Source organism: Uloborus diversus, chromosome 10, assembly GCF_026930045.1.
Source record: "Uloborus diversus isolate 005 chromosome 10, Udiv.v.3.1, whole genome shotgun sequence".
Classification (NCBI taxonomy): Eukaryota; Metazoa; Arthropoda; class Arachnida; order Araneae; family Uloboridae; genus Uloborus; species Uloborus diversus.
In genome coordinates, this window is record NC_072740.1 from 119,992,088 (window position 1) to 120,007,405 (window position 15,318).

The 15,318-nt window shown below is 35.1% G+C and overlaps 1 protein-coding gene across 1 annotated transcript in view; it reads left to right on the forward strand.

Moving 5' to 3' along the window:
* The window catches only part of LOC129231149 (glycine receptor subunit alphaZ1-like), a 69,415-nt gene extending 66,698 nt beyond the window's left edge, over positions 1-2,717 (forward strand). The window contains exons 7-8 of the mRNA XM_054865396.1: positions 777-1,150; positions 2,459-2,717. Of these exons, the coding sequence (XP_054721371.1) occupies positions 777-1,150; positions 2,459-2,644 (560 nt within the window). The 3' untranslated portion in view covers positions 2,645-2,717. The remainder of the gene's footprint in view (positions 1-776; positions 1,151-2,458) is intronic.
* Positions 2,718-15,318: the final 12,601 nt, after the last annotated feature.

Genomic DNA, 15,318 nt, shown 5'->3' on the forward strand with positions numbered 1-15,318 from the left:
GACAATTAGCCAACCATAGGCTATATTTTTTCAACTTTTATAAAAAATTATTACTTATTTTCATTTTTAGACTTGTATACAATTCTAAGTAACCAACTACTTTGTTTGTTTCATTTTTTTGCACATTAAAACGTTATTTCTGAATTATTTGTTTTTATTTCAACATTTTAATGTTTTGTCCGATACAACCCTCCAAAATTTAAAATTGGCCAAAAATAGAGTCTGACAAAAATTTGTTTAAAAAATGCGACTCCATGTTTTTTTAACCAAAGTTAACAATTTATGTTAGGTAACTTAGTACAACATAATTTAGTGTAAAAACTAATTCTTTACAAATAAAACAAAAACTGTTATGATTGAAATGGCTTAGGTGTCCGATACTACCCGAGCTTCCCCTAAATTAGCTATTTTTCTCAATGTTATAGAAAAAAAAGTAAAATTTGGTCACACAGCGTTATTTATTTTTCTCAGGCAATTGTTGTCTTAATTTAAAGTCATTCACTGTGTCAGCTGAATGGCTTTAAACTAAGATAGGCCCTGTGAGGCAGGGCTTAATTTTCAGCAAGAAAAGTAATAGCCCTAGGGAGCTCAACTCCTATTTTTGCTCGTAAATAAGCTGAACTGTATCTCAAATGTTAAAATTCAAATAAAATTGAAAAGCAGCATCATCCGAGAGCTCCCATGAAAACTAAGCCCTGCTTTAAAGGTAACTTAATAAAGGCTTTAAAGGTAACTGGAAAATTTTACACTGAAAGAAATCTTTCCCTTCCATACAGATGCTCGTTTCTCTTGCTTGAAAGGCTCTGTGAGCATGAGTCGCCGCTCCGGATACTACATCACGAACGTATACGTACCGACTACATTGATTGTGTTCATGTCCATGCTAAGCTTCTGGATTCCAGCTGAAGCAGTACCTGCCAGAGTCACGCTTGGCGTCACCAGCCTGCTCACCATTGTTACCAAACAGTATCAAGCCTCTCTTCCCAACGTCTCCTATATTGTAGCGCTCAACATCTGGTTGTCGGCCTGCATTGGTTTCGTGTTCGTCAGCTTGTTGGAGTACGCCGCAGTTATTGCTCTCCACACGAAGCAGAAGAAAGCAAAGATCAGTGTCTCAGCCATAAGGGACCATGTTGCAGCGGTTCATAAGGTAAATTACCCTCAGAGGAAATGTTCAAGTGGATGGGGATATTTCGATGGTTAAGAGTTAGGTGCAATAGCAAAATTTTGGTCAATAATCGCTTGATTCTGGCTATATCAGCATGGTCAAAATACGCCTTGTAAATAACATCAAAAACGTGGCAATAATTCGAAAAAAAAAAATTATGAGACTCTCAGTTATCGAAATATTCCCCAACAGAGAGAAAATTCCGTTTTCGAATAGGAGAATAGCTCCTTGCAAACATGTCACGTTCTTTATGCTCACGGGACTAGCAGAAACAGCGCGGCGCTGCGACGCTCGTCGCAGGTTTTTGAGGAGGGCTGCAGGCTATTACTGAATTAGAAAGATTTTTTTTTTTTTTTTTTTTCAGAAAGTGTTCTGCACACATTTCTCAAGTTTAAAGCAGAAAAATACAAACCGAAGAGAAATAAAAAAATATTAACAAAAAAAAAAAAAAAAGACGACTAAGTCTATGTAGGCACCTTTCAGTGACTAAGAGGTGAAAAGCACTTGCTCCCATAGTTAGCTAAGCCTCAATTTTTTATTTTATTTTGATGCTTTTAAGTCTTTGTTTTACTCGTAATTTTTTTATTTAGAATTTTATTTTCAATCTAATGTTAGTCTACGTTGCAGACTGCATTCGAGTTTTTTAATCTCCGTCGCAGACTGCTGAAAACGTTCTGTTACCGGAGTGACAGTCAAATAAAAATTTCATATCAGCGATATGTGAAAAAACTTTGCTCTAAACCCGGTAACTTTAATGAATGAATCCATAACTTTAGGAAACATTGGGAATAATGGGTATAAATAACACCGAGGTTACATTTTTAATTTATTTATTTTTAAGCTAAACAACTTCACATACATAGAGGACTGCGTGCCAAGCGTTTTGCACTCCGAACACACACAGGAAAGATTTGCAACACAAGAGAAGGAAATAACACCCAGGGCACCGGCGGGAATCGAACCCACGATGGCTCAGGTTACACATACTAAAATAATCAGATCATGGTCATGTTTAAGGTATTACAACTCTGTGAAGTTAAGTACGCACACATTGACCACTTTTCAGAAAGTTTGAAGTTTTCCAATATCACTATTTTGAGTAAGTAACATTGCAGAAAATGTGAAAATTTGTTTACTGGGGTAGCATTTTTGCGATATTTTTTTAATTTTATTTTCCTGATTATTTTTTTTTTTTCATTTTAATTGATAATTGTGAAAGTTATTATTTTAACATTACCCTAAACTGTATCACTAAACACCGATTTATTTGGAATATTTCTTTTGTTTCAGATTTATCCTCGAGATACGCGTTCAGTCCGAAATGTTTGGATAAAGAAGAGACAGAAAAGAGAATCGTTTTGGACTAGGCATTCAGAAAAAATCACTCCTGACAATATAGATTACGTATCAAGAATTTTATTTCCATGCGTGTTTATCAGCCAATGTTCAATCTATTGGGCTCTTTATTATCGATAATACCAATACGTTTCAAATACATTTGCTAGACCAGAAAGAGATTTCGACTAAGAGTTTACCTATAACAATCCTTTTTTCCAGCTATGTCTAACCTTTTTCAACCCGAGGACTGAACCTCATATTAAAATGAAGCTCGCAGGGCAGAACATACATAAAATTATTATATGCTTAAGTAATTTTTTCTAGAAAGCATGGAAAGACACGAAAAAGGAATGAACATTATAAACCGACATTTTTAAAGATCATTACTACATGCTTATTTTTCCAATAAAGTTATCCATTTTTCAGAACCATTTGACTCAAAATTTGAAAGAATCATTTTTAATACCGATTGAAGCGGATCGCTTGTTTTAGAATAGTTCAGAACATAGCTTTTGGTTCGTAAGATTAGACATCACAGCGGGTCGCATCGATCAGCGGCCCACTTCGTGGGTCGCATATGATGGGTTGCTTTATCTTTTAATTCATACGTTAGCAACCACTGTGTTTTCTCGTTCACCAATTTTTTTAGGGGGGCCAGAAAACTATGTCTTTTTTTTTTTTTTTTGAAACAAATGAAATTTGAAAAAGTTTTGTTTTTAATCAACGATGTAGTTACCCTCGTTATCAACTGCATTTTGCCATCTAGTGTGCAAATTGTCAACCCCGGATCGAAAAAAGAATCAATTGATTTTTGATCAAACTATCTAGAAATGCCATTGTGGGTGCAAGCCAAATTTTCAAGTTTTTGTCTTATAGAAATTGTTTTAGCGATTAGAAGAAATTGAAATCAGATTGCGCAATCTGTGGCGAGAATATTTCCACTATTATCAACAGAAAAGGAGTGATCATGAAACATGATAATGCAAGACCACACTGCTCAAGGCGATCCTTCAAATAATTTATGAACTGTGGTGGGCTACTTCTTCCACCATATTCACCTGACATCGCAGCATCTGATTTTCTTTCATTTCGATGTATATGTGACAAAAAAAGTAGAAAATTTGTTTGATGTATAAAAATGCCATATCCAGATATTTTACTCAAAAACAGGTTCGTTTCTTTCACTCCAAGGTCGAATATTTGTGTACTACACGGCAAAAGCTTGTTCATTGAAAATAAAGACTTTTAGAAACTTGTCTGTTTGAAAAAAAAAAAACGACATTACTTTCCTGTCCCTTTTATACCAATTGAATGAGAGAAATAAACATCGCCTAAAATGCGTCTAGTCACTGCTATGAAACAAGGCAGAAAAATCTTTTCTACCCGTTATCGACGCAGAGGAGAGATTTTCTGCCCAGCTCAAAGGCTTACAGATCACACCCAGGGCTGTGTAGTCGGAGTCAAAGAGTGGAGTCGGGCTGATCTTGAGGTAAAAGAATCGGAGTCGTCGGAAAACATGCCGACTGCGGCTCCGGGCTTATTTTCCTCTAACTTTTACTGACTCTCCTTACATTTAAAAAAAAACTAAAAACAAATTGGTTCGATTTGTGTATGAGGACCTACTTATTAGAAAATAACTTCCCTTGGAAATTAGATGGCTTCTTTTGTTTATCGAACTTTCAATTTCTGCCGACACTCCACTGATCAACTAGTTTTTTTATTTTTTTCATAACTTTCTTTAACTAATAGCAACTGTCCGCAAAGATTTTGTTCCCTAATATTTTGTAAGTAGATGCAGATAGTTTTTGAATCCAAAGTAATGACTCTCTCTCTTTCATATAATGTTTATTTTACTTTTTTACTTTAATTTCAGTTATAAAATAGTAAAAGAAATGTATCCCTGGGCCAAATCGGGGCCCCGTAGTCTGGGGCTGCGTTCGGAAACGATCCACCGGTTACACCGCGTGGTTAGTCCGGTGTGGTTATGACGTATTTGGAATTTCTCTAGGAATTCCGGTAGAACAGCTGTGTTTCCGAACGCTCGTGGTTAAACCGCGGTAGTTCTAGTTCAGCAGCAAACGACACTCCAATCAACGCGTAACTTTCATAATAGGCAAGTCACGTGCGTTACGATCAAAACATGAAACACGACCGGATTGGCCAACACAGACTTTGTGACGTTTGTGATCTCGCTAACCGCTTCTAGACAGCGGTGCCACACTTTGCTACCAAGTCGACCGCCAGAAAACAACCGCAGTGTTTCCGAACGCGGTTAAGTGACGTCACCGGTTTCACCTCAAGCGTTTCCGAACGCTTGCGGTTGCACCGAGCGACCGATCCGCGTTTCCGAATGCACCCTAAGTGGAAGCTTCTGAGGGACGGTAAATTAGAATAAGTTTTGGTGCGAAAGCGCTAATCCAAAAGATTCAATAAAGCATAACAAATGTTTTTTAGATCTCAAGATTATTCTATAAACTTGGTTCTTATTCAAAGGTAGGAAATAAAATCAGTATATGATTTCTTGATTATAGCGCTCAATAGAAGTTAATCTTAAAAAATCTTTACATTAAGGTTAATTCTAAAGCAAACAATAAAAGTTAAATTCAAAATTGAGAGAAGAAGAAGTTGTAGTTTCAAAGCTATTTGTAAAAAGCTGTACACCACCGCATTTTCTGTAAAATTTGTTCCAGACGCATATGCATCCATCCTCTCCCAGCAACATAGTTCCTTATTTTCATTGTAATTTTATAAAGGAAATATAATTGGTTTATTAAAAAGATTATTAAAAGGAGAACAAATTAATCCTTCTCATTCTTTAAAATAATGGGGTTTTTGAGTAATCTCACTTTAAAAATCGCAACTATTGAAAAATTGAATTTTTAAATTGAATTTCCGACGTTGAATGCATCTTAGGATTTCAACAAAACACGACGCGAAAATTTCATAAAAAGGAACTCATATTTCGATCACTGTTTAGGGTTTTTTTCCTCCTTCTCATAAGAAGGAAAAATTAGAAAAAAAAAAGAAAAATGCCGAAGTCGCAGTCGGACGTTTCAAAATCCTGGAGTCGGAGTCGGCCATTTTGCCTCCGACTCCGCAGCCTTGATCACACAATACTTGCGTCGAATCAGAGACTTTGCCCAGTATGAAAGTGAATGATTAAATATTGTCTGAAGAACTCTTTTGCCTTTTGCGGCTGCCAAGTCTCATGATTTCTGCCCCCCCCCCCCCATTTCGTCATTCCGAAATCTCCTGTAGCCATGAGTCCAACCGTGGGTGGTTCCTACCAAGGATGGTCTAACCAAGGTGGTTCCTACTTCGTTGCAGTAAGACAAAGGATCTTATTATTAGTAATAATTCCACGTGTAATTTAAAGAAAATGCTGACCAAGCTGTTTTTTTCTTTTCTTCTTTTGATTTTGACAAGCATCCAGAACCACTATGAAACCTTTTTTGGACAACTTTCAGGTGTTATTCAAGCTTCATATGAGCTTCCATAAGAGTAACCAAATCATTTTCATTTAGATGCCACCATGACACTGGAACAGTGCAAGCTCGCCGCTCAATACGTTAACTAATAAGAGTGAGAGACACAGAAGGATTCCAATGTACATGCAAAAAATAAATAAATAAATAAAGAGTACATTTTGAGTTATGACTCCAGCTTATTTTCTCTCCCATATCCTTCGATTTGTCTTCAATCATATTTTTTCAAGGCATTTTTACATTTAAATGTTTCATATTTTCTTGCGCATTTTTTTAAAATTATGGATTGTTCTTCTTCCACTACATGAAATTGTGACAGTTTATGATAAGGGGGAGGGGGAGTTGACGCGAACTGGGACGTCACGAATTTTTTAAATAACAATATGATATATAACGTACCGTGACATGTGACGAGGAAGGGGTACAGAGAAGTGTGACACTTCACAAACGGAAGAGTGAGGACAAATATGTTGAAAAAGGTGTGACATCATTTACGGGCAGCCACTTACTGATTATGCAGCACAATATGAATATTTTCCTTCATATCAGAATGCGTGTTTTTTGATATTTTTGACTGAAAATGAAGAATAGGATAAATGACTACTTATGGGCCTGCTTAAGGGTTTTTTTTTTTAAAAGTGCAGAAAAAAATGCTACAGTTCTAGTATCTGGAAAAAACTAATTCCAAAGGTATTAGAGCTTAGAAATTGCATTTTTACAGATATGATATTTTCATTCATTTTCAATTATGATTTCTATACATTTTTGTTAATGAATTTGGATTTAGTGGTTTCACCAGTTATGGGCACACTCGCTTAGTTATGTTCATACCAAAAACTAGTAATGATCATGCTAGCTGAATTAAATTGTTTTTAGAAAACAATGAAAAAGCACTCAAAAAAAAATATTTGAAAATTTCTTTTTTTTTACAAGAAATCAAATTTCAACTTATCAGTTGGAGCAACATTTAAATTAAAAAATTAACTGTCGAATCGCTTTTGAAAGGTTCTTTTGATTAACAAAGACAAGAATAAATAAATAAATAAATTCATGAATCCACTCTACCGCTGCATACTTTAGCTATCGTTTGCCAAATTTAACTTATGTTTTTTCATCAATTCTACACGAAATATTTGAGTAAGAATGCCCAAAAAATTAAGTATGGTAATATGTGCCCATAACTAAAATACTTACTTTTAATTGACCAGTTATGGGTACATCAGCTTGAAAGAATCTTGACAATCGTATTTATTGGCAAAAATGTACCTATATAATAGAAAAAAAAGTTAAAGAGTACGTGCCAATAAAACTTCGATCTGATTTACATTTAAAAAAAATGCTTGCAATGTCAGGTTTTTAAGAGAGAAACCTTCAAAAACTCGAAGGCAAAGAAAATTTACTGTTAGTGACTGAGTATTATAAACATAATAAAACACATAGTAGATAAAAACATGTTTTTAAAAAATGTGTTAGGGGTATTCTTGAATTGTGGTAGGGGCTGTATTTGCGAGTCCACTTACGGTGTTCCTAGAATATCGATTCCAAACTTGATATTGGCAACACAAGACATACCTGCCCATTACTGATGAAATATTCTTAACTAGCCACTTATCCTACGTTATTTTGTTCACTATTAACCGTTACTTGCGCTACTTGGAGCGAATACCGTGAAGGTCATGGGTTTGATCCTCCATGGGCCAGATAACGTCACTTTGGAATGATTTATTTTCCTCAGCAAAATTCTGACCCAGATTTTTAAAAATATATAATCTACACTCTTTGCAGGATTATGAACTACAAGTTGTGTTGTTGGATTAAAATCAGAAATGCAAAAGTTTATTTTATCATGGTTAAACATTTCTAAAGGGTATTTTTTCCTTTGCGAGTGACCATTTTGAAGTTTTTTGCATCACCATCGGTGAAAAATAAACAATTGACATTCTGGCTTTTTTCCAAAAAAATATTTTTAAAAAATTGAGATTTTATCCCGTTGTAGAGCGCGAATGCTTCTTATGAGTCAGCTAGTGTCATAATAATGTTCTCTGTCTCTCTGGCCATGCTATTCGCAGAAAGCCAGTTTAAAACCGGTACGTGGTAATGCATAAATGGTACAATCAATGGCGGCACATCATTAAAATTTTACTATTCAGAAGACTATTTTTAAATCTTAAACTACAAACCCATAATTTAAACTACAAAACGAACCAGCACACATACCACCATACATGTCTTACACATTTTAGTGTTTCAGGACAAAAAAACAGTTAATGTAGTATTATGCAAAACCTTGATTTTGATCCTGCTTCTCATTTTTCGTTTTGAGATGTGCCCGCAATTTTTGCCGATGAAGGATATTTTAAGCTGAAGAAACTTGCATACAGTTCTCAGTTGAAATAATAGAAACTGCACTTACGACAGAAATAAAATTGTCTTTCCCACTTTCCAACACACATAATATTGCCACCACTGAATAAACAGAACACTGTCTCAACAGCAATTAACGTAAAGCTCGTGTTATATTCTCCCATAATTGAGTATAATTTACCAGTTTTGTTGTGGTTACATTAAAAATTAACGAACGAGCGTACCAAAGCAATCGACTGCCAGTCACACTGAGACTTTGTGTTTCACATTAATTTTCAGAACATAGCTGAATTTTAAAAGCAACATGCCGCGCACATCGTTTTTTTTTTTTTTTTCTTTGATTACTATCTGCCTTCAGTGGTGGCAAAAATTTGAGCATTCGCTCTCAATCCCAAATGAAGATGATCGATTGATCTGGAAGTTTCCGGACCATAATTTTCCCATTCGTAACATAGACCGTAACAAGGGCCAAGTAGATCAGCTTCTCGGGCTTCATACGGCCCGCGGGCCGTAGGTTGGGGACCACTGTTCGGGGCCAAAGATCTAATCATTTATTAGTCTTAGCAGAGTAGTGAAAACCGGAGGGGATAAGCGTGCCATAACCCCCGACAAATGCTACATACATGCATATATGGGTACAGTGAAACCTGTGTAAGTTGACTACTTGCGGTGCAGTATTTTAGTGGTCAACTTAGACAGGTGGTCAGTTTACAAAGGGTATGTTATATGATTCTCAGCCAAATTTGGTGTATATTGGAGGTCAACATAGACAGGTAATCAACTTACAAGGGTGGTCAACTTTACAGGTTTCACTGTATATTGTCGCATCAGAGCAACACTAAAACATCTAATCCCTGGAATAACACAAAAGATATCATACTGTTGCTCTGAGGCAACGATATTTAGGGGAACGTGGGGCAAAGTGAAATAGTTAAGATGACTGATCTTTTTCAAAATGAATTGGAAATTTGTTTTGAAAATTACAGTATATAAAGAAAATTGTATTTTATAATAAAACTTCCAATGATACATTATTTTTAATTTTTGACAGAAAATTTTCTCCTTCAAAAAAAAGTGGAAGATGTTACCTTTTTTTATAGGGCAAAGTGAAAAATAAGATATTTTTCTAATGGAATGTTTTTTATTCAAATATGAAAAAAATTTTTAATCAAATGAATCCGTAAAAAAAGGGTTGAATGAACAAATGGAAAGATAATGCAACTATAAACGAATAATTAAATAAATAACTTAATTAAAAAATATAAAGAAAAATAAATGAGTGAGCACAGAGTGGATGAATAAAAAAATGAGCGAATAAATAAATAAAAAAGTGAATTGCTCTATGAAGATATGTGAATTAATTAATTAATGAATGAATACGCTAGAAACTTCGTAAATGCTTGAGTGAGTAAACAAAATAAAATATTTCACTTTGCCCTATACACTGTGCCCCGCATGTAGTTGAAAAATTGTAAAAAATATTTAAAACACAAATAAGCTTAATAATAAATAAATAAATACTACACTGAATATTAGAAGGTCTCAATTAATATTTAAAATGTTAAAAAAAGAACTTTATCATTTTGCAATAACAAAAATAATTTTTGACTAATAACAAAATATTACAATACGATTATCAATTTTTGAAAATTGCCTCTATTATCATATGCTTTAATCTTCAGAGTTTTCTTTTTCCTGACTGGAATAGCTGCATTTGCTACTACATGGCCTTAAAATATTACCAGATAGGTGAGATATCGCTAGAAACAGAGTAAATATTTGATCACTTCGCTTTGCCCCGCTATTTCACTTTGCCCCACATTCCTCTACGTGCGCATTCATGTATGATCTGTTATAAGTGAAACCGCTCTTTTCCCATGAAAAGATTCTTACTACGCCACTGGCAAATTCAACTTTGCTAGGCACAAATTAGTATGTGTAAAAATGGAACTTTATGTGTGTGTGTGTGTGTCTATGTTCCTTATACAAATTCAGTTTTCGTCGGTATTTGCATTCTTTGCCGAATTTGGCGCAGAAGTTCTTTGCACCGAGGAATTGTCATAGAGGAGTTTTCACCTCACAATGGGGGAGGGGGTCAAAACACCTCACGGGGATATTCCTTATGCTTTAATAAAGATATATCTGTCCAAACTTGGATGGGAGGTACAGAACACGACAACCGGCAAGAAGTCGCAAACAGACGAAAGCAAGACACGGACGGATGTAAAACAGCTCAGAAATTTATTACACAAAGACGATTTACATAACATTTTGAATCCTAAGAAAGTTTAAACCAGTTGTTTAAAGTTGCTGCTAGTAGTAGGTCTAATACACGCATCGAACGATGCTTGGCTGAATGGCCCATAGTTGCGACAGTCGGGGCGTTGTCATTGCGACGCATGAATTACAGCTGCAGCAGCATGTATTACCAAACGCTCATCGGAAAAAAAAATATATAATGTAATGTAAAATCTAATTTGTTTTATCATTATTTGCTAGCTGTTTCGCATCTTTCGGTGTCAGCTCTATGTGCATGTAGCGCGTCAGCATTGCATTTGCGGTCACATCTTCCTAAATGATTCTTATTTATTATCGTGTTCTCTAACTCCCCTTCTAGTTTTTACATGGCATTCAGGAACACCCTGTATAACTAAGTAATGGTATTAACACTAATTACACAAGTAATGTAGGAGAAAGTGGGGGCCGGAAGACAAATGCTACTAATATTTTTAGTTGCCTTTTTCTTAGCTGCCACGTGGCAAATTGCGACCGCTAGTTTTGATATTCAGTTGAACTGTAAAACCTTTCCTTCTTCGCTTGACATTTGGAATTTGTTCTTCCAATACTACAGAATTCATTAATCGTTAGTTTTTTGTCAACCAAAAGAGTATTTTAACAACTAATCTGCTGTCAAATTGCTATTACAGCCCAAAAATTCATTTTGAATCTAGATCCAAGTAACCACTTAATGGCATTGAAACTAATTATTACACAGGTGATGTCATAGAAAGTAGCGAGCGGAAGACGAATGCTACTAATATTTTAGTCGCCTATTTTTTATTTAGTCACCACGTGGCAAGTAGCTACTGCTATTCTTGATCTTCAGTTGAACTGTAAAATATTTCAATCTTCGTTTGACATTTGGAATTTGTTCTTCTAATGCCATAGAATTCCATAAAGCGCAACACAAACAGCACAGGAAATTTCTGGTTTATCCCTGAAATACGATAGCGTCCACGAAAAACTCACGAAGTCGAAATAAAATGATCGGCATAGCTAACACTCGTGGTGGCCTTGGAACAGATACCCGTTTGGGAGGCATGTTTCCTTCGCCCTTTAACCTTTTTTCCTCGTAACATGAAAAAGTAACAACGATAAAAATAAGTTATAACTAACTGATCCGAGCGAAGCATTTGCACTCGACGGAAAGAATTTAAAAACCCGTTTTTTTAAGTAATTTTTTGAATAACAGCAAAAATATGACTTGTTGGTTCATTTTCACTGATGGTGGTGAAAATATCCTTAAAATGATGTCTTACTTTTGAAGTATCAAGAAGTTATGACATACCCACAAAAAAAAAAAAAAAAAAAAAACTGAGAAATAACATATAATGCAGTGGATTCACCGTGTTATGGTAAAGGGTATTTTCTGATTTCAGTGCAAATAACAACTGTGGTTTGAAATGCTGTCTCCAATGGGCTAAGATTGCAAATTCAAGGAAATTTGAATCCGGACTCAACTGAGGAAAACTAGTTATTCAAAAATTACATTTTCTGACCTTTGGAGGGTGGGGGGAAAATTACGATTCTGACCGAAGGTTCATGGGACAGAAAAATTACATTCTCCGTTCCATGACCTTCGCGTTATTAGCAGGACGCTCTTACTAATTGAGCTACTGGGTCTCCATCTCGGGATGTTATACACTAAAGCAATGCGTAATAAGGCAACAAAATAAAGTGAAATTGACATTTCAAATTTGTTAAAATATTTTTAAAAAGATTAACTGCGATTTCCCATACAAAATTCAATGTCTTGTTCCCTTATTTTAACAACAGCAGAACTGTAGCTTAGAATCCTGCAATGAGTTTAGATTACATTTTATTGAAAATTTGGATCAAGATTCCAATGAAGAAAATAAATCACGAAAGTGATATGTTTCAGCCCATGGGGAGATAGGATATGTCATTAAAAATTTTTTTTTTGAATATTGACTTGCGCAATTAGGATGCAATGTATTTGCTTCCTAGAAATTCATTTATAATATTATTTTTGAAAAATATTAAGGTTTAGCTACCGGGAAACGAGCTACAAAGATTGAAAAAAAGGTAAAAAATGGTCAATTTCCAAAAATTTTTACGAAAATAAAATGTTTCAAATTATTGTTCTGATATAATTCAAATGCTTCCTTTTGACACTTTTCACACATCTTTATGATTAACTAGATTCCTTCAAAGTTTTTAGTTCGCTAATAAGCCGTACATTTTTGTGAAATTTACCAAAATTCGATTTTTTTCAGCTTTTCTTGTACATAGCAGTATTTTGTCAGAAAAAAGGCCCGCAATATTTATTTCCCAATAAATGTGCACTATGCACGTAGAGTATTTCCTGCATCAATGATTTTTTTTTTTTTTTTTTTTTTTTTGAGCGTTATTTGCTCATATGGGATCTAAACACATGAGATATTCCTTTCTGATATTATTTCTGACAATTAAAAACGATCGTTGATGTTCGTGTTAAGTATGTGCTCGTGGGCGTTTATTTAATGGCTACACAGACATTTATCATCAATTAACTCATTTATTTAATAAGTAAAAAGAACGGTATATATGTGAAACAAAACATACTTAATCTACTGCAAGAAGTGAAATACCAAATAATTACGACGATTTGAATACATGGAAAAGTTTACGTACCGTATGTCAATCTTTCACTCAGGTGCCCAAACACAATACTACAATCAACCACTGATACAGTTATTTTTCCATCAAATTTGGAACATTTTTAGGAAATCTTTATTTGTTCTCAAAGAAGGCATTGCTTCTCGATTACGCAACTGCGTTCGTATAAATTCATCTCCTCTTGGCCCAACCACATACTGATTCTGCAGCCTCTGTCACTAATTTCACCCATTGAGAAGGAATAGATGGAGAGAGTGCAACCCTACTATCCTGATTCGGCAACAGTACCATGTGACTTGGGGAGCAATTTCGAGTTGACCGTAACCGCTGAAGAAGTTTTCATTAGCTGAAGCCATGCATGATAAAAACATTTAACTGTACAAGGGAAAAATTAGATTTATAGTAATAGTGTAGTATTCTAGCATTGTAAACTGTGAGGAAAAAGCCACACCAGGAGGTCCAGTAACTTTTCCCTAGCATGTACGAATGTTTTTTACTTCTAAATAAAGAAAAATAACTTTTATCTGCATTCAACGAGTACATATTCCACAGTTGCCTATAATTTTTAAATTTTTGTACTTATTTTACCTATAAAAGTTATAAGACATTGTATATCTTCAGTGCAAATAACATTTTAGTTCCATAAAAACACTTTTTACTTAACTAGTAATTATTTTAACGGCTCTTAAGCATTTTGTGTACATTTGCTTTGTTGACGAGTATCTTCTCGCCAAGCTCCTGTGAACAGCAGATGCGCAAGAATAAAGGTTTGCTATTTTTATGTTTCAATTTAAAATACTAGTATGCCTGCGTATGAAATCATTTCAAAACATTGATTACAATACATATGAATCCATAAATTTTCAGTCAATAACAGAACACTTTAAACTATTTCTACATGCCCGTCATTTCAAAGAATAAACATCAAAATACATGAAAAATGCAATTACATTATATTTTAAAATCCGGAAAGAAGTGGGGAGAGGGAGTTTGAATGATTGGCCTGTATTTGTATCTGTTATTTATTTATTTATTTATTATGCGGAAAGGAGTTGGAGCCAGAGTTGCTCTGATTTGTAGCCCCGATTTCATAATAAGCGCCGTCGCGTCGTCTGAAAAATGTTTAATGCCAAAAGAGCGATTGCGTGCCAAAATGCGACAACTTCCCAGCCAAACAAGTCACCTGACCTGGGAAACATTGAGTCCCAAGCTTATTTCACTGAGACATTTGCTATAACTCCCTCCATTAGTATTCCTTCTCAATGATTTCACCGTTCTCTCGCAACTTTGAGTGTGTATGGAATATGGAGGAAGTTTCAGTGAGAGAACATTCAATGCTTTAAGCTGTTCCAAAGATAAATTTGCTGTGAAAATTTGTTCAGTGAGGATCTCAGCGACTTAGTCAATCAGTTCAATAAGATTGCAAGCATCAATATTTATCGACTGCGGAACTCTAAAAGACCGTACTGATGTTCATCCTTGCTCATTTCCTACCCTACTGCAAAAGCTCTTTCGTTTGTGTCATGAGAGCAGAGAAGAGCAGCCTTACTTTTATATCGCAATTGCAAAGACAGTGGGCCTGGGCATTACAAGTTTGCTTGTGTGGAGCATCATCTTCACCGCATTAGTACAATTTTACATGTGCACAAAGCTATATTGAAAAGTTTATCAAGTTTAAGCTCATACTGTTTTTTAATAGTTTTCCGTGCTATGTTTCGAGCTTTCTCAGAGAATACTGCCCAGCTCCGGCAAAGTCTTCGTCCTGTAACTTTTGTGCTATAAACAATAGGTTCCTTTAACTCGCAATCAGAACGCAACTATCGTTCTGCAATCTCAACAGCAACACGTGAAAAGATATTTCTCTTTGAAACATTGCGTGGGTCTTGATCGCTCTTGAGCATTTCATCTTGCTGTAACTCGAGGCATCTCTGCAAACAGTCACATAAAATTGGAAACTCAGTTGGTAGGAAATTTTTGGGGCCTCCTAGATACTCACTCAGCTTAGTGCTTAAAGCATGTGTTTTTTTTTTTTTTTTTTTTTTTTTTTTTGTAGCTGAAGATGCC